General features: G+C 37.6%; 1 protein-coding gene across 1 annotated transcript in view; it reads left to right on the forward strand.

Annotated features, from left to right (window-relative positions):
* Positions 1 to 218: 218 nt before the first annotated feature.
* The window catches only part of helz (helicase with zinc finger), a 47,509-nt gene continuing 22,377 nt past the window's right edge, over positions 219 to 25,350 (forward strand). The window contains exons 1-17 of the mRNA XM_085162483.1: positions 219 to 343; positions 4,338 to 4,583; positions 4,967 to 5,003; positions 5,507 to 5,631; positions 6,586 to 6,642; positions 7,024 to 7,072; positions 7,632 to 7,707; positions 8,563 to 8,761; positions 9,419 to 9,526; positions 9,879 to 10,020; positions 12,462 to 12,617; positions 12,815 to 13,085; positions 16,092 to 16,218; positions 16,368 to 16,580; positions 17,737 to 17,867; positions 22,212 to 22,391; positions 24,738 to 24,839. Coding sequence (XP_085018609.1) covers positions 4,356 to 4,583; positions 4,967 to 5,003; positions 5,507 to 5,631; positions 6,586 to 6,642; positions 7,024 to 7,072; positions 7,632 to 7,707; positions 8,563 to 8,761; positions 9,419 to 9,526; positions 9,879 to 10,020; positions 12,462 to 12,617; positions 12,815 to 13,085; positions 16,092 to 16,218; positions 16,368 to 16,580; positions 17,737 to 17,867; positions 22,212 to 22,391; positions 24,738 to 24,839 — 2,201 coding nt within the window. The 5' untranslated portion in view covers positions 219 to 343; positions 4,338 to 4,355. The remainder of the gene's footprint in view (positions 344 to 4,337; positions 4,584 to 4,966; positions 5,004 to 5,506; positions 5,632 to 6,585; positions 6,643 to 7,023; positions 7,073 to 7,631; positions 7,708 to 8,562; positions 8,762 to 9,418; positions 9,527 to 9,878; positions 10,021 to 12,461; positions 12,618 to 12,814; positions 13,086 to 16,091; positions 16,219 to 16,367; positions 16,581 to 17,736; positions 17,868 to 22,211; positions 22,392 to 24,737; positions 24,840 to 25,350) is intronic.

Consider the following 25,350-nt stretch of genomic DNA (forward strand, 5'->3'; position numbering starts at 1 on the left):
GGTGGACAAATCTATATTTTCGATGTTTTTTTATGTGTTTTTCTTAGAAACATAGCAGAGAATTATGAAATAAAAGACCAGTTTTAAAAAACGATTCCTAAATTGTGCTCTAACTGCAGAATGACCCGTAGACTAACTTTACTTGAATTTTAGTCCCACGTGTGTGCTTACAAGGAATAAAACTAACTACTATGACAAAAAGGATGCTTGTCATCACGGGCCATATAGACGCGCACGCAAACACACGTTTCGGTCCCCTCAACCTTCAGATCTGTACATCCCACTATGCTTTGCGATGACGGTCTGACAAGTGGATCCAAGATGGCGTAGAAAGTAAAGCTAGGTAAGTGTTGACTTCCCATTTTCAGCCCTTTCAGTTGTCTTTTTCATCTCAAAGGCACTGCCACGAAACCCCACCATAAATCATTAGGATAGTGGCGAATGCTTTGAGTTTATGCACGAATAACAACACGATGTCATACCAGTTATATGCGTCCAAACACCGTGGCAAAATCACAGGCCCGAACCCGTTTTGTTTCGGCGAACCTAGCTAGCTAGCCCGCTAACATTAACAAACCAGACAGCCATTCTTGTTGTGAGCTTCCCAGTTTGGTTCCAAGAAAGGCCGTGTTTTGGCTAGCAGGCTAACGCTAGCTACGCATACTCTATTTAGTGGCAACACTGTGTGCCCTGTGCAAAGGCGAGCGATAAGTTGACCAACACTTTGAGTGGGGACATTTTTTTTTGTTTTTTTGTTTTTTTGCAAGGCTTTGTGACGCTGCCGTCATCGCTCTTACTTGCAGCAGTCATGACAAGTTTGCTGGACAAACAATAGCTATAACTAACTACTGAAAGGCAGATCATGTCCACTCCAGTGTATTTGCTATTTAGTGTATGCACTCTTGCTGCCTCCTGCCAGTTAAGCTCAGGGAAATAAGTTTTTACAGCCGTATTTTGCACACGTTGCTGCTGACGATACTGTCAAGCCAAATAACGTTATCTGAGGACAACGGAGACAGTCGCGGTTGCTCTACAACTATTTTCCATTATAAATATCAACGTTTTCTTCCACTATATATTGTAATCGTGGAGTCCCACGACTGGACACCAAAAATAAGACAGCTGCCCACCCGCTGCATCCCGCCAAACTATTTTTCGTTGCACCAGTGAAGTGGCAAGCACTAATATTAGGTAACGGATATCCCCACAGTAACAAATAGGGCTGTGAATCGCTACATTGGTTTTTAATCTAACCCTACTTGATCGTAGCAAGCACTGTGTTAATATCAGTCATGCATATCTTTTGTTTTTTTGTTCTACAATTCTGTTGTTCATCTTCCCATAAGCCATCATTCTCTGGTCAAGCAACTTTTAACTCTCAACTACTTTTGGATGATTACATGTTTTTTCCTTAGTCTTAAGACTATTTTAATTATTATATTTGCAGAAAGTTGTTTTACAAATACAAACAGCTACTTTACATTTAAATCCCAGAAGTTATTTTAAGATTTTCTGACACTGTGGATAAACCATTTTTATGCAAAATGCTCTTGTGATGACGAGGTGTGGCAAAATTGGTTAGTTTCATGTCTGCATGATGACAAAAAAACTAGTTATACTAATCAAAAATGCATCTGTATTTTTTCTTTTTTTAAAGGAAGCGTTCACACCATGAGTTCACTTTTTGAAGATCAGCAGACCTATAATGTGTCATATTCCTAAATGAAAAGGCAAAGAATTAGCTGCTTATGGTCCCCTCCTTGCTTGGTTAGCTTATTTTTTTCTGACTCATGGAATATCTGTCCAGGCCAATGGTGATGATTGTGGTATTTTTAGCGTTAAAATTAATATAAGTGCAATGGCTGCATTATTTGCTTCACATATGCTTTTTGCGGCAGTGAAAAAAATCCTTCAAATACATTATTGTGTGTCATGTGTATTACCATGTACTGCACATAAGCTGAAAGACTTCTCTCTATGGTCCTAAGAGACATGTTGAGCCAGAGCAGCTATTACTAACGTAGCTGTATGTTAGTAGATGTTGAAGTGTCTCAAATGCTGTTACAGGGTTAACAGACTCCCCCACTGCACCCACCGCCTGTTGCATGATTGATTTTGATTTTAAAAATATTTTTTTAACAATGTGTGAAATGTCAAATCCTTTTGTTTAATGTCTTCATCGTGCGATGCAGGTATAAATTGCAATTTTACAGCTAGCATATAGTAATTTGGTGCCTCCTCTCTCTCTTTCAAGGACACCCTGTTCCAAATATGCCTAAAATTACTGTGCTGTAGGTGACAGCTTCCCTGTTCCTCTGAGGTAGTCAGAATCAAAATATAAATTCCATACTGTGGTGAGTGCTTGGATTGAAATTGAGCATCAGCGAACTGTTGAAACTCAGTTTGCTTTGCACATAGCTATAATAGGGGCTTTTAGTGTAGTATTTTTGTGACAAAAGCTCTTTATCTGCCTTCCTGAGATAAGTTGCAGTCAGTTCTGGTGTTGAAACCAGCATGGTTGGAAACCAGGCCAGAAGTTGCTAGGCTGTTATCCAAGGCTAAGCATTTGAGGCTTTGGCGTTTGACAGGAGTTCACAGTGTACCCTCCCTATCCTGGAAAAAAAAAGCCACTTTCTTGTTTCTTACATGTTGTTGTACAAGATATTAATTAGAAGTTGCTAGAAAAACTACTGGTAACAGCCCCCCCCCCCCCCCCCCCCCCACACACACACACACACACACTCCAAAAAACAAAAAAACAACACCCAGAACATGAGTACATTCATGGCTCAGTACATTTTCATTACAGCAGATGAAACTAAACAAAAAATATACTTTGAAACTTTGACCTTTTGTTCAAGTTTTACATACTGTGAAAAAAGGTTTAGTAAATGAAACTAATATGATTGCAACATATTTGTATGTATGTTTGTAAAAATATCGTGTTAACAATTAAGCGCTAGTGGTGCCACTTGAGTTTGAATATTTGTACAAAGCACAGTTGGTCTTTTTGTCCACACTGAGGAAACAGTGATTGTCACTAGATAAAAGCAATGTTGGTCTTTACATTCAGTGTGACCTTTAGGATTTGGAATTGATAATTGGTTTTGGATGGTTACCAAATTGTCTAGATCATTTGAATCATGTGTCTCTGAACCTATGAATTTCCGTTATCTGTACTATTATGTTTTCTCACAGTTAACACAGGGGCCTTTGTACTTCGGAATCACGTGAGGCTTTTTGAACTCCTTATTCTATACTATGTTTATATTTATTGATAATAAATCCACATTGATTTAGAAAATGTAGAAAACTTCATATTCCTATTTTTTTTTTCTCCAAAAGTTGATTAGGAATATACAAAGTGAAATGATCGTACCCCTAACCAGAACCTGTATTGGCAGTGATATTGTAATTTTATCAAGATCCATCCTTAGTGAGCCCCACAATGTGAACAGGGAAGTTGCAGATTCCAGCGGTAGAGTAAGTTAAATTAAAAACTCAGCGGGTTGTGTGAGTTATCAGATAAAGTACACGTATAATGCCTTACCTGCTTTCAAGGTGCACTGCTGTGCTTTTCCCAGTGGCTCTCAGCCTGGAATTTTTGTTCCAGGAATCTAAGTGTGTAGACATAAGTGCAAATTTCTCACAGTGGTTTTTGTCACGGGGCAATATTGAACTGAACACTGTACTGATGGGTTGAGGGCAAGTACCATTACACTCCAAGTGCCAAAATACGCAAGTCTCATCAGGACAGATTGTGATGAGGTTTTATCTGAAACATTGTAAAAATAAAAGTACCGCCTGCTAGAAATTCAACATAAAGGTTATATTGACTTTTCCTCTGCATACTGTCCAGCATGTCCACTATCTTGTCTCAGCAATGCCCCTTTATTCTGGATGATCAGTTATGCCCATTATGAGTCAGTTGACACCAGACAGCTGACTCCACTACTGACTTCAGAGCTTGATCATAAAGAAGAATGTCTCTTATATTGCTTAAGACCTCTCACATGACTACATCTTTCTCTGCTCTTTGCACATGTATTTCAATTTACACTGTGTAAGCACAGGCGGAGGTTGAGGTATGTTAGAAACACTCCAAGGAGTCTTATCCTCTGTTCTTGTTGATTTATGGCAAACATCAGTCACATGAGAACTTGACTCTTGCTTGTTGCCACTGTAAAATGACATTTTACTTTACTTACTTTAAAACAAAAACAAACTTGTTCCAAATCAAAAGCCACAATATATAATTTATTATTAAAGTGAACATAACATTTTTTTTTTTTTTTTTAAGTGTTCTTATTTTTGTGCTGTTTGTGTTTTATTTGTAGACGGTTTGTCCCTAAGTCATGGCGGACAGGAGAGCGGAGAAGTCATGTGAAGAAGCCAGTAGATCGTTAGCCAGGCGGGAGTACGAGGCGGCAGTCAGCCATAGCACGGATGCCCTGGTGGTCCTTGCACCCCAACCCCCATCCTCCAGCAACCCCATCCCGCTGAGCCCTCCATCTCTTGTCGCCGCCGCCGGACCCCTCCGCAGCCGTGCCCTGCTCTACCGAATTGCTGCCTTCTTGCAGCTGGTGAGGACACGGCTGATTTTTACAACTATTTAAAATCCCCCAAAATCACAATGTAGAGACAGAACTCATTAACAATAATAACGTGAAATATAAAACTATCATCTAATACTCATCTTGAAATTATTACATTACATTGAAATAACTGACCATTGTTCTTTGAGTCAACCTTTGTAAAATGAAGAGAAGATTAAAAATGAGAAAACAGAAGTTTCTTCCAGGGTACTGTTAGGTCATCTTTGCTGAAGACTAAAATTAGACCTGTTGCTTGAGGCTGAAGATTATGGAAAATACTTAAGTCTTATAAGTCTGATAATGTGAGGAAGTATCACCAAGTATTCTCATTTGTAAAGGTCATAAATTTTCTCCCCCATTTCTGCCAACAGAAAAATTATGATGAAGCAGATGAAGACTGCAAACATGGTGAGTGGCAACTCAAATTGTAAACAGTGCTGATACTGTAAGTTAGTGTAGTGTAATAGGTAATTTTGTACCCGTGGTAGAAGTTTCACCATGTCCTGACATGTTAATTTTGCATCTACTGTAAGTGTTATAGCTGAAAAACAGAAGAAAATAAATGTTTAGGTCAGCACTCAGGTGATGCCTGGGGTCAAATATAGTGTCCCAGTGTTGCCAAGTGAGTCGTTTACTGCAGTAAACCTGGGGGACTGCTGAAGCTTGCGTCATAGAAAAGTATATGGTACAATGTAGCCTCTTTCAGCCTGTATGAAAATACAAGCCCTGATAATCCTAAAATGTCATGTTTTCATTGAACTTTTCAGAAAATCAAATCAGTATCTTTCACTCTTTTTCTAGAGAGCAGGCATGCAGACTTATCACATACAGAACATTGAAAAATATCTAACTGACTGAACTGAATTTATTCTTTCTATACCCACTCCTCTTTCCTCTTCATCTTGTGATAGTCCTGGCAGAAGAAATTGCCAGGGGAGATGGTTCACTACAGGCGAACTTGCGCTCCATGCTGTTGGATGGCAGCCTGCAGGAGGTGGCCAGCATCCTGTCTAAAGCCTTGTATGGAGAGCCAATGGTATGATTAATGTACAATCTATAAATCGCATTCAAAAGTACTGTCAGACTACACATTGGCAGCTGGAAGGGTATTTAAAGTGCAGTGCCTACCATTGCCAATGTTCTACAGTTTTAAAATAAAATTATTATTATTAATAATAATAATAATAATTCAGGCAATGTTTTTATTATGATTTTTGAAGCAGCTGTCAAAAGTTAGATGGTTTTGGTTTTCACTGGCCATTGTTAGATCATACATTGTTTAATTTTTTTTCTCAACAAATTACATGTATGTTAGTACAGATTTTAAACTTGAATATTCATTTAGATCTGATGTGGGGTTTTAAATGTTACCCTATATTTTGGATTAGAAATGTAATAGGCACTTTCTATGTATAATGAAATTCTGAGGAGTTCTTGGTCCATATAGAGCAGTGTTAAGCAGAAAGGCAGTTAAACTGTAAAATCACACAATATTACAAAGATGAAATAAAGATCAATGAAATATTTTGCTCATTATGGATATTAAAACCTTTTGGGTGAAAAATAGACAAAAATGCACTTCTACTCACCACTTATTTAGCAAATATTTTCTGAGACCTTAAACATTCAGGAAACTCTTCATATAGCGGTGGATAAAGTCACTACCAGGAAGTGCAAATAAGCTATGAATCAAACAAGAGTTTTATTTGTCAAATAATTCACTAAGAAAGTGAATCACTAAGTACCCTAGCTGTAAGGAAGCCATAAATGCATGAGCCAAAGGCTTTTTTGCGTTTTTCGATACTAAAATTTGTTACTTGTTGCCAGCAAACTCCAGGTTACATCGCACATACATTTCACATTCCACTGATCTAATATGGAAACCTTTGTAGTGCATACTGTAATGATGATGAAGATCAATTTTGCATGTTATTGTTTAAAAATGACTACTAATAAAAAGGACTAAAGTAGTTGTTTTCTTTCTCAACAGAATGGTATTGTTGCAAAAGACCTGAGCAGATTAAAAATGCTCTTCTCTGAAATAGAGGTACGTGCCTATTGTTTGTCATGCTCCTTTGTTCCAGTCATGTGGTGTTTGGTTTTACAGGGAATTCTTCAATGCTTGTAGATGGAAATAATTAAGATTTGGTTATAGCCAAAGTATCTGTTCTTTATTTGTTCCCGTGCAATATGTTTAATGCCTAAGCTGATTGCATGGAGCTCGAGCTGTTTTTACACATGAACAGAGGATAACCTCAGGAAAGTCAGATTGGAACATTGTCCAAAGTTGCCAATGCAAATGTGCACCTCCATTGGGTAATGCCTGGAAAAGTTAAGGGCATGCATGTATCTCAAGTTACTAGTTGACATATTAGAAATAATCTACGCACCACCTCCAAGCTCCTCATTCTGTCCCCCTCTCTGTCAGGCTGTAAAAGGAGAGATGGCACCAGAATACACAGATGACCAGGATGAAGGTAAGCAAATGTGTACCATGACAAAAAAAAATCACATTAATGTTGTTTTGTTTTTTCCCCTCTGCTTATCTTGACTGGTGGTGCAATCTGATTATAAGCTTCTGGCTGAAACGGACCTGTGTGTCACTGTAAATGCCTGAGTGTGTTTTTAAGGATGAAAATACTGTATGGAAAATATGAACGCACATCTTCATTTAGATTATGAAATTCCAGCTCAGATTATGCTTGAGTTTAAAGGCAGATCTTCTTCACAGTTTTAAGTATTTAGGCTTTGATTTGTAGCTGTCCGTCTCTCTCATACATACTGAAGGACAACAGACAAGCTTAAAAAAAAAGAACTGACAGTGTTTAAAATTAAACATAAATGTCTCTTAATAGAAGACCAGCTTGTTTGTAAAAATTGAAAATTTTAAAAGCTAAGCTGCAACAGCCAACAAGGCGATGTCCAGCAGTAGCAACAATCCCAGCATAGTTTCTCTAGAAATTGTATAATCTAGTTAGCATTAATGGTTACACTTTTCTCAGTCTTACATTGACCACCCTGCTCATATATTGACAGAGGTCCAAGATGGCTGGCGGTTCCGACCACCTCCAAGAGGAGTCACGAGCAGTGAGGAGTACACCCTTTGTAAAAGGTAATACAAATTGTGTGGTTATTTGTAAGAAGAAGGAATATCTGTAAATTTGTATATCTTTTGATGTGTTACTGGGGTTATAAAAGCAATTTATGATTGGTAGGGCATAAATGGGAAGAAAAAGTACTGACTATTAGTTACTAAATAGTGGAAACGAGGTGGGATTATATAAGCGTATGCTTCTTCCTACTCCTTTTTGAGCGTCAGTTGTAAGTTATTTATAATTATTACTGTTTTGTTCTACTTTTGTTTTGCTTTCTTTTTTCTCTTTATTGTTATACTATTTTAACATGTTCAAAATAAAGATACAGTACAAATACAAATGTATCTCACACTAAATGTTGCAAGGAAAAATATGCCATGACTTACGCTTATGTTTATGCAACTAACGGGCATTTGATGTCATCACACTGAGACTTCAGAATTTGTGATTGTAGTTAGTTCTGTGAATTTTCATTTTCATTTTCATTTTTGAACTCTTTACACCAAAGGGGTCTCCTTTACACACAATAATATATTATTAGATTTTTGTGGTTGATAATGGTTTGTATAAAATTAACCAACATTGAAGTACAGGAGGGGTGGGATGAGATGGCATGTGCATTTTTGAGTCTGCACGACTTAAAAGGTAGAGGAGATGGGCACATGAAATTTTTAACTACATTGTGTCACAGTCAATGTACCAACTATTTTTAAATGTTATACTTTTAAACAACCAGCATCACAAAACACGACGAGAAAGCATAATATAAATTAGGAACAAGAACCGTTGAGTATTCTGAAACATTTTATGAAGTAAAACAGTTGCTTGAACTAACATGGAACCACCTGAGCATACTTTTTATTTCCCTTTAGGTACTTGGAGCAGGGCCTGTGTCGGTATGGGGCCCAGTGTACATCAGCTCATTCGCAGGAGGAGCTTATGGAGTGGCAGAAGCGCTATGCTTCACGCCTCATCCGCCTCAAACAACAGCAGGAGAGTAAACATTTCACCGAAAACTACATGGAGACCTTAATAGAGAAGTGGATGAACTCCCTTTCTCCAGAGAAAGTGGTAAGTGACATTGTAGTTCATGCAAACTCAAAAGTGGCACAGTGAGATAAAAGTGAAAACACTGTGCGAACATGTATGTGTTCACTGCTATTTGAAACCATTCTAACATGTGTTCTGATTAAAAGCCTCTGCAATTTCTATATTATATCTACTATATAAATCTCTCAAATTTACTACACATTTCCAGCATAGGTCCTTATTTACATATGCATCCACACAGAAGCTTTGAATATCCTAAAGGAGGTTTTTTGTTTTGTTTTGGTTTGGTTTTTTTGCCCCCATAGGGTATAAGCACAGCTATTAACAGATATGTGACCCTCTAGTTCACTTCTTAAGTCTGTTTTATTACGGAAAACACTGAAATACTTCCACTACATTTAAGATATTTTAGAAGAACAATGCATCAAAGATTATGTGGAGTGTTGTTCAGTGTTGAGCACATACTCACAAGCCTTTAATATTATTTGGCACTCTGTATCTAGCTCTTAATTAATGTGTGCTTACGGTCACGGATACCTAACTTTTGCGTTCATTAATATTTGATGCGTAAATTAACTTGGCTTGCAAAAATATTGGCTAACCGTTGACCTGTAAATGGTTTATGAATAAATAAGCTGTGATGGTATGTAACTAACCATGGTATTTTATTTCTTCTAGCTAAGTGACTGTTTAGAAGGAGTGAATGTAGAGACCACCTCTAGCCTCTCTGTCACCGTCACCACCAAAAAATCCTCCCACTCCTGGGTCTTCTCCTTGTTGTGCAAGGTAGGATGAAGCATTGAGTGTTGTCTGACCTGATCATTTGTCATTGTGGAGGAACATGAGGGCTGTATGTGGTGATGTGTTAAGCACAATGTTAAGTTGCATTTTGTTTATTTATCAACATTAATTCATTTTCAGCTAATGTGACAGTTCTTCCACCATTTGATGTCATTAACAGTTGCACTGGTTACTCTCTGCTCTTTTTCACTCTGTGTGTGTTTAAAAGGACAAAAGAATCACGTTGTGTTGTTACAATTATCCCAAAACCCATAGTCTGTGCTCCTTGGATACTTGGTATATTAACCATCTGTTAATTTTGTGAAGGTCCTGATTATCTTCCCATTGCTCTGTACAGCCGCCTAGAAAGCTGTATCGGATTGCTCTCCTCTATGATGCCCACCGACCACACTTCTTCATCACAGGCGTGTCAGCTGGAGAGCGGCTCCAAGGTGTTCCCAAAAGCTGCCAAGAGTGGACTCCAGGGGAGGAGACAGCAGGTGGGTCATAACTTTTTCTGCATGTTATGGTCAAACACGAGACATCAGGGGATTTTTATTTTCAAATGTATTTTTCCAGCTTCATAAGGTTTCTGATTCCATTTTGTCTGTATAAATTATATGTGTCACACTTGCATGTTTCATATAATCAAAAAATGTTAATGTTAGACAAGGATAACCCAAGTAAATACAAAATGCTGATTTTTTTTTCTTTTCTTTTTAAATGATGATTTTAATTATTTTAAATGAGGATTTCAATTATTAAGGTAAAAATGGCCAACCAAACTCACCTGGTCCTGTGTGGAAAAGTTCCAAGGCAAAAATCACTGCTGACCAAACACCCCCCCCCCCCCCCCCCCATCATTGCGTTTTTTTTCCCACTCCCTCCTCTCACCAAACCACCAATATAATTTCCTCAGTCGCCTCTTCCCCCTCCTCTACTACCAGTTGCTCCATCTATGACTTTCCAACAGTCTCGACTCATGTCGACTGAATCCAGGGAAAAGGGCAAAAAAACCGATGTTGTGGGTTTTTTTTATTTTTTTTTCTCCTGTTGTTTTTAAAAAATATATTTTCCCCATTGACGTGTTTCAAAAATGCTGCTTTTAATTTTCGTGAACGATGCAGTCTCATGAATCGCCAAGTGACACCACTGACCAGCCATTCAGTGGCATGCAGACTTTTGACATCACATTTTTGGATTGTCTTGGATAAATCCAATCTTGGCTATTAGGTGAGAAGTTAGTGCAGGGGGATCCCTTAGTGGTTTTATGGTGATTGTTCTGCAGACGCATAAATTATAGTCTTCAAGACAGATAGTCCAGTGTCTCCAGTGGTGTGCAGCTACAGATACCGTGGTGTGCAGCTCAACAGTAAGTTGGACTGGAAGAGCTACATGGAGGCAGTGTCCAGTAATCAGGGACAAAGATGGCTTTATTCCCTAAAGATGCTAAGGGCATTCAACATCTGCCAGCCCTTCCTGCGCAGTATCTACTCTACAGTGGTGGCCAGTGCTCTGTTTTTTTGATGCGGTCTGCTGGGGAGCACAGTTGACAAACTTATAACGAAGGGTGACTCTATGGTTGGGTGTAAACTTTAGGCAGTCCAGCAAGTCTGAGCACCTCAGGAGGTCCTTTATCCTCCTGAGACCCAGGATAGCTGGGTGAAGCTGCTATGGGTGATAGCTGCTATGAAGCAGTTTGATGCATAATGATGATATGATTTTTATCCATGTTTGCATATTCGCACATTACTTATTGACTGTTTTATTTGTATAATGTCAACTTTTAGGAATTATTACTATTGTTTTGCTGTTTATGATTTGTGGTCTTATGGCTGTGTTGAAGCTGCCATGGCAATGTAATTTCTTGTAAAGGATTAATGAAGGATCTTTGAGTGGGCCAGAATTCCTCCAGTGTGATGTAAAAGACTCATTTGCAGTTACCGCAAGTTGATTGCCAACAGCCAGTTATTAGCTTTAGATCCCAATTACTTTTCCACATAGTCATTAATTGCATTTTTTTTGGATGCAATACAAAATTTGTTTAGTCTGAAACTTCTGACAAATATGCAAAAATAGAAGGATAAGGAAGGGGGCAAATACTAGCACTGTACATACATTAGTCAATGCCTTGTGTGACAGAGCTACCACAAGACTTTCATATTATATAAACTTATTAGTCCTTTTATAGGTATTGACAAGCTTAAACATGGAGAAGTCCAAAAAGTTTCATTTAGATTTTCTAATATTTCAAAACTTCTAAATTAACAAGCAAAAATCATTTCATTTATCTTTGTTTATTTTTATTGACTTCTAAACTTGAATATGCCAAACTGTCTGTTCTTTTAATTATTGTGGTTTAGTAACAGTGCAAATGGACAAATAGTGCAGTTCTTAATCAGAAGAGTACATGTACAAGAAATTGTAAACATAGTTCCCAGCATTGCTAAGGGGGAAAATTCCATTAGCTGACTAGCCAGGTTGCACCCCTAGGTCTGTATGGCTCTGATGAGTTGTTTTTTGTGTTTGTTTGTTGTTGTTTTTTTTCATAGACCAGAGACTTGCTAGCTGACAACCTCGGGTAAAATTGTGTGTATTGTGTGGGGGATATCTTTGACAATGAAGATTCAAATCTTCAAATTATTCTAAAAGTCTGGTTGTTCTTGTTAGCGTGATCACTTTGCTATGTTTGTGTACTCCTAGGCAACTTTTACCATGCTGTTCTACTTATGTAGTTGTTGTGGGGGCTTTGACCTCCAAAAATATCTATATTTTAAAACATTGGTAGAGAGTGTATATCAGTGATGCATAAATATGTATTCCTTGTGTTAAATTAATTAATATTCTATTGTATATATTACATTTATGTGGTTAGCTCTTTCTTTTCACAGCACAGTGGAGTGCTAGTTCAAATGTACTTAAAAGTTTGCTCTTCTCACAGTGGCAGCAGACAATGGCCTGGACCACTGTGTCTACAAGGTCGCAGTGGGTTTCAGCACAGAGATCTTTGGTACCTTCCGACAGACCATTGTTTTTGACTTTGGTTCAGAACCTGTGCTAATGCAGCGGATCATGGTGGATGCTGCCTCTATTGAAGGTATGCTTTAAAACGAGCATTAATGCATAGAAAAGTCTGTTGCCTCTTATTAGTGTGCATATCTGATAAAGTTTTGTGTTTCAAGATGATATTTGGATAAAAATTTCCAGGTTTTTTTTTTTTTTTTTTTTTTTTTTTAAGTTGCAAAAAAGTAGCAATTAATGCTTTGACCCATTTTGCTGTTCTTTGTTCTCTAGACTTGGAGCACCTGTTGGCAGCCAGACAGCAACTCTTGATGACTGCGAAACGCTGGGACTCATCCTGTAAAACCATTGTTGAATTCAGTCCCAATGAGACGATGGCTGAACTGGAGCGCAGCCTCCTTTCCCGCTATCAGATACCTCTATCAGCTGACCAGCTCTTCACCCAGTCAGTCCTTGACAAGACTCTGACCAAAGACAACTACCAGGCCCGACTGCACGATCTGCTCTACATAGAAGAGATTGCACAGTACAAAGAAGTTAGCAAGTGAGTACATACATATTGAAGGTTTCTTAATTCTGCTGTACAGTGCAAATAAAAAACATTTATATGAAATTTGAGCATAAAACTTTGATTGGAAAGTTTATTTTACACATGAATAAAATCAAATGCGACACAGTATCTAAAAGTACAGAACAGTAAGTTTTATACCATATTATGCACTAATGTTCCCATATATATTACACGTGCGCTGCCTAAATGTACAAAATATATTAAAAAGAAATGTATGTACCAATATAGATTCTTTTTTCCCAATTCTGAGCATTATCAAGTCTTTTGCTATTAAATGGCAAACCACCACAAGGTGTCAGACTTAACCTTAACTTTATGCTTGCTCTATGCATGTGTGAGAGGGAGGGTGTGTTTCTCACAGACAGCTTTACTAAAAGTGCTAGTGCTGTTTAATAACGGCTTTGAGGTAGCTGAAAAGAAGCTGGTTTACCCTTCGTTTGCCAGCTGAAATAAGCACACTGCTGGTAAGTTGAAACACAGTGTAAACCCTCATTCAGTGAAACAAGTACAGTAGACCATCCATAGCACACAGGACATAATAGCCATTTAAAACACTGAGTTTCAAGACTGTGTCGTTTGAATAGTGGGTGCCTTTCTGTTGTTATGGCTCATATTCAAAGGGCTTTTAATCTCCAGTATTTTCAAACTCTATATGAATAATCTCTTTGAAGTAATCAGTTTTTTTGCCAGGTTCACATGCTTGGGTCATTCAGTTTTATCTGGAGAAATTTCTTCAGTTTTGAGAGAGGCACATTCCTTTTACCTGGGAGGCAAAAGACATCAGCTGATTATCTAAAAATAAAAATTGAGCAAGTAGAACCAGTGCAGAGTTTTTGTTCGGTTTGATTATCCAGCAAAATCACTAATGTAAAATCAAAAAAATAACCTTCTAAAACTCCGTTTGGTTTTGTAACATCTAGAGATGGACCGATCCGATATTACGTATCGGTATCGGTCCGATACTGACCCAAATTACTGGATCGGATATCGGCGAGAAATAAAAAATGTAATCCGATCCATTAAATATCAAAAAAGCACCTCACAAAACTTGCGACGCGGCGTAACTCGGCTCATAACCGCAGCACTAGCAGCAGTGTGCATCACGTGATAGAGCGGCTGTGTGTATTTGTAGCCTTGCTAGCAAACCAGCATTTCATCTATGAGGAAGTTTTCCCAGAGAGAAGTAAAGCAAGTGTGTAAGTTCATCTCTGAATGTCTGTAAAGCGTTCCCACGTTAAGCTTAACAACCATACCTGGAGCGACTGCCTTCTCTCTCTCTCTCTCTCTCTCTCTCTCTCTCTCTCTCTCTTTCTCTCTCTCTCTCTCTCTCTCTCTCTCTCTCTCTCTCTCTCTCTCTCTCTCTCTCTCTCTCTCTCTCTCTCTCTCTCTCTCTCTCTCTCTCTCTCTCTCTCTCTCTCTCTCTCTCTCTCTCCCTCCCTCCTGCTGCTTCAATCGTGAAACTGCTTAATGATCAGCTGATCGGCTTTTCTGTCGCGAGTCCGTCTCTCTTCTTAGTTTTTGGCCCACTTCTCACCAGAAAGAGGAAACCAGCGGCTGAACAACAGCAGCACGTTTAAGCTTGATAAGCTGTTGTTAGAATTTATTTAATATTACTTTCTAGACCAGGATCGTTTTCTACGCAGCTGACGGCTGGTAACTGTGCAGGGGCGGATCTAGCAAAGTTTAGCCAGGGGGGCCGATAGGGCATGAACAGGGAAAAGGGGGCACAAAGACATACTTTTCTTTCTTATTCTCATTTAAAATGTCTAGTTTTTAATAAATAATTATCTGACTCTTACACCCAAAGTTTTAATCTTGTGTAAAATATATAGAAGTCCATTACTGTATATAGTAACTGTTAAGTCTAATATACCCTAGTAAGCTATACTACTTTTTCCTTTGGGAAGATACCATCTGTGCAGTCTGCAATTCTGTTGAAGAAAGATGTTGAATATATTTAATTATTCTTGGAAAAAAAAAAAAATTTTTGTGCATTTTCCCCCTGTATCAAATTAAATTTGATTACATCGATTAAGCATCATGAGGTGGAGGGTGGTTCCCTAATTTTTTTTTTTTTTGCTGGGAGTTTGCAACCCTATTAGTTAGGTTGCTTAAAATTTCTTCTAAGTACTTACTTACTTAAATACCAGAATAGGGAGGATGGAGCAGGTTTAACTTTATTAGATTGATCAGTGTTGCTGAACTATGACATATTTTGGACGCAGTGTATTTTTTACATACAGGTATAACAGAATAGCTTTAGTGTTGTTATTTATTTAAACTTGAGTATAAACTTATACAAAATGCAGCAAGATATTAAAAAAACGTTTTGTTGATTAAAAAACACACTATATCGGATTCATATCGGTATCGGCAGATATCCAAATTTGTGATATCGGTATCGGTATCGGACATAAAAAAGTGGTATCGTGCCATCTCTAGTAACATCACTGGTTTGCTAATACTCTATGTGTCAGTCATCTGTCACAAGTTCATCACATAATATTAGTTCTTGTTTCATCATGTCAGAGAGTCACTCATAAACAATCCAGAACTCAACCTTTTTTCTTTTTTTTTCTTTTTCCCAAAAGACCTTGAATTTCAATAAACATGTGCATGGATACATTTTGTGCCAATGGTTTTTTTCTTTCAAGAACCTTCTTGAATGTTTTTTGGTGATGTATTTAGTTGGCCTTGTACTCTGATGTTTTAGATGGTTTTAAACATCACATAATTATGTGAAGATATTGCAAAATGCTCTGTATTCATAAAACAAAACAGGCGAAACAAAACAGTTCCGGTTTTGTTTTCTCTAAATGTTAAATTCACCACAGCATTCATTATGACAATGATATATTTTATTAATATATTTTTCAGTATAATGGCTTTTGTCATTTTTGGGGGTTTATTTTGTTTTTGCTTTTTAAATGGACTATTCAGGATAAAAGTTTGCAACTCATGTCTATGTTTGTCCCACAGGTTTAACATCAAGGTGAACCTGCAGCTCGTCACTAGCTTTATGCTGACTGGCATTTCTGTTGGAGCAAAGTATGCTCAGAATGGACAGCTTTTTGCACGTTTCAAACTCAATGAAACACTTTCTGAGGTAAGTTGTCTAACTCTAATTTCAGCTACCATACTGCTTTCCACCTTGTTTTTTTGCTGTTTCACTCTTAGTACTACTTAGTGGCACTATATACCAAGAACATCTGTAAGCTAGCTATCTTGAACAGTGATTTCTGTTTTGAACACCAGGACACACTGGCTGGGCGGCTAGTGATGACCAAGGTAAATTCAGTTCTGCTGCTACCTTTGGGCCGTGAAGCGATCAACAGCCAGCCGCCTCCTGGAGTTAAAGAGCGTGTTTATGAGGCTGTGATTGAGGAGAAGACTAAGGATTACATCTTCCTAAGGATCTGCAAGCACTGCTGTGAGGAACTCGGGCTGCAGCCTGACAGAGAACTACAGGTATGGTGAACCACACTTCATGTGCTTAGACATGTGGCATCATCTACATTAAATAAGGTTTGGTGAGGGCTGGTAAATGCTCTCTTATAAAGCATACTTTTTCCCCACATGCAGCCTGAGAACATCATTCTTGTCATGTGGATTTTCTAACCTTGAAAATTTGAATGAAAGGTTTACTGCTTAATTATCGTTTTCGCAAATGATTTTAGAGGTTTCAAGGAAAAATGTGTCTGTGTTGTGCATCCATGTCAACACTGATAGAATTGTTTTGGAAATTTATTTTTGCAATAATGCTATCTTCACCAGCCTCAGCTTGTTAGTTTGCTTGTTCCCCCCAAGCCTGAATGTCGTCAGGGGAAACAAGACACTGTGTTAATGGTTATCAAAACAACTCCTCATTCTATCACTGTGGGAGCATAATCTTCTTTTTTTCTGCATATGCTTCTCCTGCCTTCTTATGTGCTACAATTCCATTACACTGTCTCCTCTGTGGGTTCTTATTCCATACAGCCTTTGAGCTCTTGAATGTCTCTGACTTTCTGTACTCTTGTACTCATTGTTTATTTCATGCTTAAGCTTTCATGCTGTTTTTGTAAATGGTTTTAGATGTTTTCATTTGACTAATAAAAAGTGGATATATAGTGCAGCGCAAGCATGTCTTTTCAGACTGTTAATTAGACTTGCTCAGTCATAAGTGTTGCAGGTGGCTTTCTTCCAAGGTTTAGCAATTTTTGAGAAGATTAAGAGAATGGGATGCAGCGAATTTTTATTAAAATCTTTTAATGAATGGACAAGAATATCCAGCTCCATAGCAACTGCACAGCTTGTGGGCTTGATTTGTTGGTTTAGATGGTCATTTTATCTGAGCACTTGTGTATATTAATATTTAAAATGTTCTCACAGATGTAGACTTTGCAATGTGATGCAATTCATTGCTTGCATAAAATAAATTATTTTAGTAAAAAAAAAAGTAAATTCACATCATGAAAGAGAATCGTGAGCACAAGCTTTAAACCAAAAGATGCACACAAATACCTTAATGAACGAATTAATGGAATTATCTTTATTTTTGTTTTAAAATTTTGTATGATTTCTTGGCATGGATGGATATAGACAATTGTGTTGATAAACAAGCTCTGTGTGTTGTGTCTGCCAGGTGGAGCTCCAGTTCCAGCTGAACAGACTGCCACTCTGTGAGATGCATTATGCCCTGGATCGCATCAAAGATAATACTATCCTTTTCCCTGATGTTAGCCTTGTCCCTACTATCCCCTGGAGTCCCAACAGGTGTGTACTCCACCATGTACACAATGTCACACACATAAGAACACACTTGATGTATTCATTTTTATGATAATGCATTGATTGTTAGGGCACTAAAATTAAATCAGTGGGAACTCAGAGACACAAAAGTTACATATAAATAATAAATAATTGGGATCAAAGGAAATTTTACTTTGCACACATGGCAGGCTGCTTTATGTTGCTTTTATACTGAGGATATGACTGGCAGATATTTGATCTAGTAAAGGCTGCATCTACTTTAATGTTGTTTAAAAGTGAGGGAAGATATTTGCATGCAGCTTTTGCATTCAGATGCAACTAATCCTAAACACATTTATTATAACTCTTTTAATACGTCCACATCCTTATAGTTTGACAGATACTCTCACAGAGGGGTCACCACACCAAATCAAAAGTTAAATGAAGACTTCTCCTACTTTTAGCAATTTGGAAATGCTCACAGCTGCCTAAGCTTTAAATTTCTCTGGTGACAGGTGAGGGAAGTGAGACGGTAATCTTTATTGACAAGAGCAAAAGTCAAATATAATCCCTGTGGTTGTCTTATCTGAGCTCCATAATAGGATTCGTGTGGATTTTTGTTTTAATTGGAATTTGGATAAACGTGGGTTTTTGATTAAAGAAGGAGCAAGAGGTGAATTTGGCTTTAGTTTAAAAGCACGCTTTCTTTATGGCAGGTATTTGTGTTTTAACATCAGCTCCATGGTGCAAACATTTGCGTAAACTTTGGAATTACCAGGATTTTTGCATTGATTACTCAAACGTATGGCCTGACGTTTATGCGAGTCCCATTATAGACTGTCACAATCTGGCTTAACTAATAACTAACAGTAATTTAGAATTTAGAAGTCTCTGTACTAATGAGTTCATTAAGCACTACTTGCAGCCAGGCATTTAAGTTAACGAGCTCATATTAGACGTTGATGTGTTGATGTGGCAGCTCTTTCCTTATTTAAGGAAGTCATCGTATGAACTTTGCTGAAGTCTACTATATTCAAAAAGATTTATTGGTGTGAGCCATGCCTTCAAGAAAAACAACTTTCAAAGAAACTTCACAGGATGCTATGGCATGATCAAAGTGTTCAATCAAGATGAAACTATAACAGTTTATTTCTGAGTAGTTATTAAAAACATCTAATGGAGGTGCCAGAGGAGGTTCTGCAAGTCGGATAGTTTAAGGCTTCACTCAGTCAGTTACTTACAGGGATTACTTGGTGTATTCATTTTAGATTTTGATACATACAACTGTGTATTATTAGTTTAGACAAATTGTTTTTTGGTTGTTGTTTTTGTTAAATTAATTTAATAGAAACTTAGACATTTTATGCATAATCTGTTCAGAAATTCATTCAAGTAAAGTGGTTCAGATTCCTATCTTTTAACTCAAAGTGTCGATAAACCCATAATAGTGTATTGGTGGTGCATTTAAACCTGATTTTTTTTTTTTGTTTTTTTTTTTTTTTGTTTTGTTTTTTGCGCATCTTACCCTAACCTCTTGCTAACTTTAGTTAGTTTTGGTAAGAGTTTATAGGACTAAATGCAGACTTTGGTGTGTAGTAAAGGTTGGGTGATATCTAAAATTTTTCCAACCGACATTCATCAGTCCAATAAATGACGATAGGCAATAAATTTACGGATGTGAAGCAAAAAGAGCCGTCAGGAGCTAAAATTAAACTTTAGACTAAAACGTTAGGACAGGCTTTTCCCCGCAGAACGCCGTGTAATAAATACTCAAAGAAAACAGCAGCCGCTACAACTTATGTCTAAAAACGTATAGTTTCATGCATCGGTTAAAACACTCGACTCCAGGTACACGACGCCCAGCTGGAAACACTTCACGTAAGTCGAGCTGCCCGCGATTCACAGAATTTACAGAAAATGTTACATTTTTGTGATTTGTATCGTTATCGGGACGATAGATGTCTTATATCAGGATATGAGATTTTGGTCATATCGCACAGCCCTAGGAATAGGCCATCCCTAGAACTATTCCCACAAAGTTGGAAGCATGAAATTATCCAAAATGTCTTTGTATTCTTGAAGCATAAGGACTTTTACTGGAACTATTGGAGTTAAGCCCGATTCCTGATAACAACTCCACATCATAAACCACCCTCCACCAGATTTTACACTTGGCGAAGTGCGATCAGACAAGTACTGTTCTTCTGGCAACCGCCAAACCCAGACCCGTTTACTAGATTACCAGACGTCGAGTGTGATTCTTCACTCCAGACAATGTCTTCACTTCTCTAGAGTCCGATGGCGCTGTGTTTTATACCACCACATCAAAACTTTGCTTTGTGCTTGATTATTTTAGGGTCGCTGCTGATCAGCCATTCCATGAAGCTCTCTGCACACTTGAGCTTAAGAACCAAATCAAAGAATGTCAGTGAAAGAGCCTTGACTTGGTCTTAAAATTTCTTTCCATTACAAATTGCTTACCTTTAATAAGTCAGATGTTTTGATTTATAATAAATGGTCTGCTTTGACTGTCAGCGATTGGCATGTCCTAATTATTTATATCAAGGTAAGGTATGAAGGAAACAAAACAACATGCTTGTATAGAAAGTCTTGTTGGGATTCAAGAGTTGAAGCTGTTTGTAACTTGTAGAATATTCCTTAATTTTATGCATCCCTTTTTGTTATGCACACACTTGTGCAAATGCTGAGATTGCTCTCATTCCCCCAATTACAGCATCTCTCAGCTGGAGTTCAATCAATTGACTCTGGGGAATTCACAGCTTTAGACGATGCAGTCACCATAATGATGATAGTGATACATGGAGACATGCACGCATGCTACATTTACAGTAATTCACAAGTATCAAATCAGATGTGAATCATTTTCTCCTACCTTTCTGTCTTGTTTAGCACACAAATTACAACTGCTTAGTTGTGAATATTTACTGGTCATCCTAAAACTACATGGAATTTGAAAAGTTATGTTTTTTTCACATTTATAGAAATGCATTCAGACACGTTCCGTACCATATTTCCTCTGGAGAGCTAGTTTCATGCAGTTGTGAAACTTGCATGATATATGACTTAATTTGACCTGGCCATCAGACACATTAGCATGTCTTAGTTTGTCTGATACTGTAAATGTCTAATGAGTCAACTTCATAACCCAACACAAATTGATCAAAAAGAGAAATGTGCAGGGTGTTTAGTTTTTCCTTTTTAAAGTTGTAACTGTCCTCCTGAGACCCAGCCTATTCATTATGTCCTCTGTAGTGGACAAAAACAGTTAAACTGAAAGATGCTACTTTTTTTTTCCTCCCTCCATTCTCAGTAGGATATGGGCAAACATTGGGTCACCTGCACATAACAACTATATGAGGTTTTATTATATCCCATTCTTAATCCATAGATATTAGCATGGAATTTATCTCCATTTGCAGCAATAACCGCTTCGACTCTTCTGAGTTGGCTCTCAAAATTTTGGAATTTGTCTGTGTGAATTATTGACCATTCATCCAGAAACCCCTTTGTGAAGTCAGACACTAATGCTTGACAAGAAGCCTGGGCTCACAACTTTGTTCCTAGTTTACCCTAACAGTGTTTGGTACGGTTGAGTTCTGCACTTTTTGCAAGTCAGTCAAGTTCTTTCACACCAGACTGGTCTAACCGTGTCTTATGGACCTTAATTTGTGCACTAGGGCACAGTCATGCTGAAACAGAAAAGACCCTTCAATAAAATGAATCATTATCAATTCCCTTCACTGGAACTGATGGGCCCTCTCTGCCAAACTTTATAGTTTGGTGAAGGTGATGTGGAGATAACAGTCCCAGACTTGTTTGGCAGACTGCTAGCTGAAGTTGCGACCGAGTGCTTTACACTTTTCGGTGCTTGGTATTGTTCTTGGTGATGTAAGACTTGAATGCAGCTGCTTGTCCATGAAAATATCATGAAGGTTCTGGTATCCAGTTACAATACCACACTCAAAATTCATTGTGCTCTTTGGAATGACCCATACTTTCCCAAATATTTGTAAAGGCAGGCTATATGGCTTGGTGTTTCATTTTTTTTGTTTTTACTGAAAACATTTAAATCCACATTTCTTACCCCCTTTTTCATCTGCCCCTCATCTTACCTACTCATATTTATATAGTTATTTCCATAACAACAAGATTGTTACATTCTATATGTCATCTTTTTATATTATTTTTAGTGGGACATAGACAAAATAATTACACGGGCATACTGCATATTCAAAAGTAATCTTTGTTTATAGTGCAGTATTTTACTTGAATGCTTGAGTTTGAAATGTTTATAATAACAGTTGATTTGGTCATCAAAAAATGCCTCCATCCTCTTTCCGCCCTCAGGCAGTGGGATGAGCAGTTGGATCCTCGTCTGAATGCCAAACAGAAAGAGGCCATCCTGGCCATCACCACACCCATCTCTATCCCTTTGCCCCCCATTCTTATCATTGGGCCCTATGGTACCGGCAAGACCTTCACCCTGGCACAGGCTGTAAAGCACATCCTCCGCCAAGACCACAGCAGGTCCGTGATCATTTTATCTTCTTTTCTGTTTGTGGTTTGTGATCGTTTGATCTTCTTCTCTGTTTGTTTGCATGCTGATTTTTCAAGATACATTGAATAATTTTTAACAGATAGGATTCCGCCCACCCCAGATCCCTGATATACTATCAGCTTCTTTTGTATTTGTGAATGAATGTTTATGAAGTCTTCTAAATTGTAATGTTTACAATGATAGATGGAGCACTTTTTTTTGTTTCAAACTGTAGTTGTGAAGTGCCAAGTAGATAGTCACTAGTTTTCAATAACATTTGACTTACATTAACTAAATAATTCATGACTAATAACATAAGGTATTACACTGGTTGCCATACCAGCAGTAACCGCCTGATGATTGAGTAGTAAACTGTAAAAAGCCCAAGTACTGCATTTCACATATAAAGTCAAGTTTTGTAATACTTAAAGCTAAGATAAGCAGGCTATAATTTGGATAACACAGCAGGACTGTATTTTTACTCCACTTTCACTGTGAAATTATAGAAATACTATCACATCTGTCAGTAAAATTAACCTAAGACGAATGGTGCATAATTAAAGGCACAGCTAAATGAATATACAAATGAATAAAATATTTATATAAAATATATTTTTTGTGTTCGGAACAGCAAAGCAATTTATAAAAGCAGGCCTCTGCTTCATCACTGGATAAAAGACAAACTTGATAAACATTAAATAAATGGTTTCAATCACCATCATAGAAATATAATCAGCAACCTTGATCTCACAAGCAATCGTTTTTGCAGATTACTGATACTCCCTGCTATGTATCATAAAGTGTCAATGGGGTATTTATAGGGAAATTTAAAAGGGAAATGTGGATGTGAGTCAAGTTAATATCACTTATAAATGCATTAAATAGTAGGGGAGCTCAGTCAAAAGAAATGACAGATGTATCCTGGGGCTGGGCTGTGCATTGGCCGCCATTTTCGTTTCAGTGGCAGTCACTGCCTTGGGTTTGACCTTTTTAAAGTTGAGAAATCACAGTGGTATAAAGTGTCAAACTGTGGTGTGTGTCTGTGCGTGTGTTGGAGCCTGTGTTGTGCTGTGTAGTTGTCTATGGTTTGTATTGTCTAGGCCATATCACTTGAAGGCAAACTCTGCTGGTCATTTGGATGAATTTGTGTCAATGTGTGGTTGATGCACATGGTTGGTTTGATTGCAACACATTTTCAGGGCCAGAATGGAAGTCCGTGCCAACTATAATGTGATCAATCAAGCTATGTCACTTCAGTGGCCCACACAGTGTTGTATAACAACAAAACAGTGTATGATTTTCTTCCATTGGCATTTTTCATCATTAGTAAGCTCCCTCACTGTGTAGATACCCACAGGAAACTTTGCAATTTCCCGTGTTAGAAGCAAACCGATGTAGCACAAGCACATAAATGGTTCCCTGGTCTTTATGAAAAATGAATGTAATATCTCGGACAGTGTCCCCTAACAAAAGTTACCATTTTGGTTTTTAATAAGGAAGACCAGGATGTGTATGTGTAATGTAAGAGAGAAAACAGCCTTGGAAAATGTGTAGCAATGTAATATTCATTCCTCAATTCACTCTGAATACATTTAATATTCTGTGGTTAAGATGAATTATAGATATTTTAAAAGCCATGACAAGGGGAGGTGAGCCCATGGATTAGTGCTTCTGGCTCACCATACTTTTAAAATCGTTAACAAGACCGTATATAGACCCTGGTCAGGTGTGCTCAAGATGTGAATTACTGTATTTAATATTGGAAGCTTTCTCTGTACATCTTTAGCTGTGATGCTACATGAATGTTTAAATGTGTAATTGTGAACAGGAGTTGTTACTGCTGTCAGGGTGAACAGCTCTGGGTTTGCTGTCCCGGATACTAATATCAGTTTACTTTTTAAAGTTTCTACTGAAAACTGGCATGCTATAGAGACTAAATAAATCCCTTTTCTTTATTCCTTATATTTCTGTATTTGTATAGCATTAGTGGATGCAGTTTAATCATGAAATATTATCGATATACAAAAATAATGTTATACTATGTTTTTAGGAAAGCCAAGTGCTATTAATCAAAATTAATTGATAGGATTCACAACCACTATTTTGTTATAAAAAAAACAACAACAACAACAACAAAAAAAAAACCCATGCAACTTCATTATAAACTTTTTATTAAAAAACTTATGAAGTGAAACTATTTCTTAAGGTAGTTTATGTGCCACTGTACCCTGGTGATAATTTATTCTTGCTGCTGGTTTTGGCAGATACCGATACAGTGTTTCAGCAACTGCGTATGATGATTCATGCCTACAGTTGTTTGTCTTTTGTCTCTACAGGGTCCTGATCTGCACCCACTCCAACAGTGCGGCTGACCTTTACATTAAGGACTACCTTCATCCTTATTTTGAAGCAGGCAATCAGCATGCCAGACCTCTCAGGTAAAGAAACTCTCCTACGGAACAAGAGATGGCTGAGGGGCAAAACAAGCTTCTTGTTTTGTTTCGTAGCATGTAGTGTGTACAGTAGATAAAATGTGCTGTAGTGCCCCGGGGGGTTATATATTGGATTTTAAAGTGTTTGAAGTCTCTTTGCAATTTTATGTTGTAAAATAATACCACATAAGCTAGTGTTTGTAGATGCTGAGAAAAACCTGTCAGGTTCAGGTGTTCATCTTCTTAGTAAATAAATAAAAACAGTTTTAGTAATGTATTACACATCTCTGTAGTTTACATACTTTGGGTTGGGTGTTTTTTACAGAAGTGATAATTGTTTATAAAATGTCTGGCATTTCTACCTTTTGCTCAGATTTTGCCCTATATGTCAGCGAAGACCATTCTAGCTGGATAGCATCAATCTAAAACTCAACTAGACATTAACTAGATGAATGTTATTGGGCACATAGAGTCAGAGTTATACATCCATGTACGTGGGTTGTTTTGTTTTTCTGCC

Source organism: Neolamprologus multifasciatus, chromosome 6, assembly GCF_963576455.1.
Source record: "Neolamprologus multifasciatus chromosome 6, fNeoMul1.2, whole genome shotgun sequence".
Lineage (NCBI taxonomy): Eukaryota > Metazoa > Chordata > Actinopteri > Cichliformes > Cichlidae > Neolamprologus > Neolamprologus multifasciatus.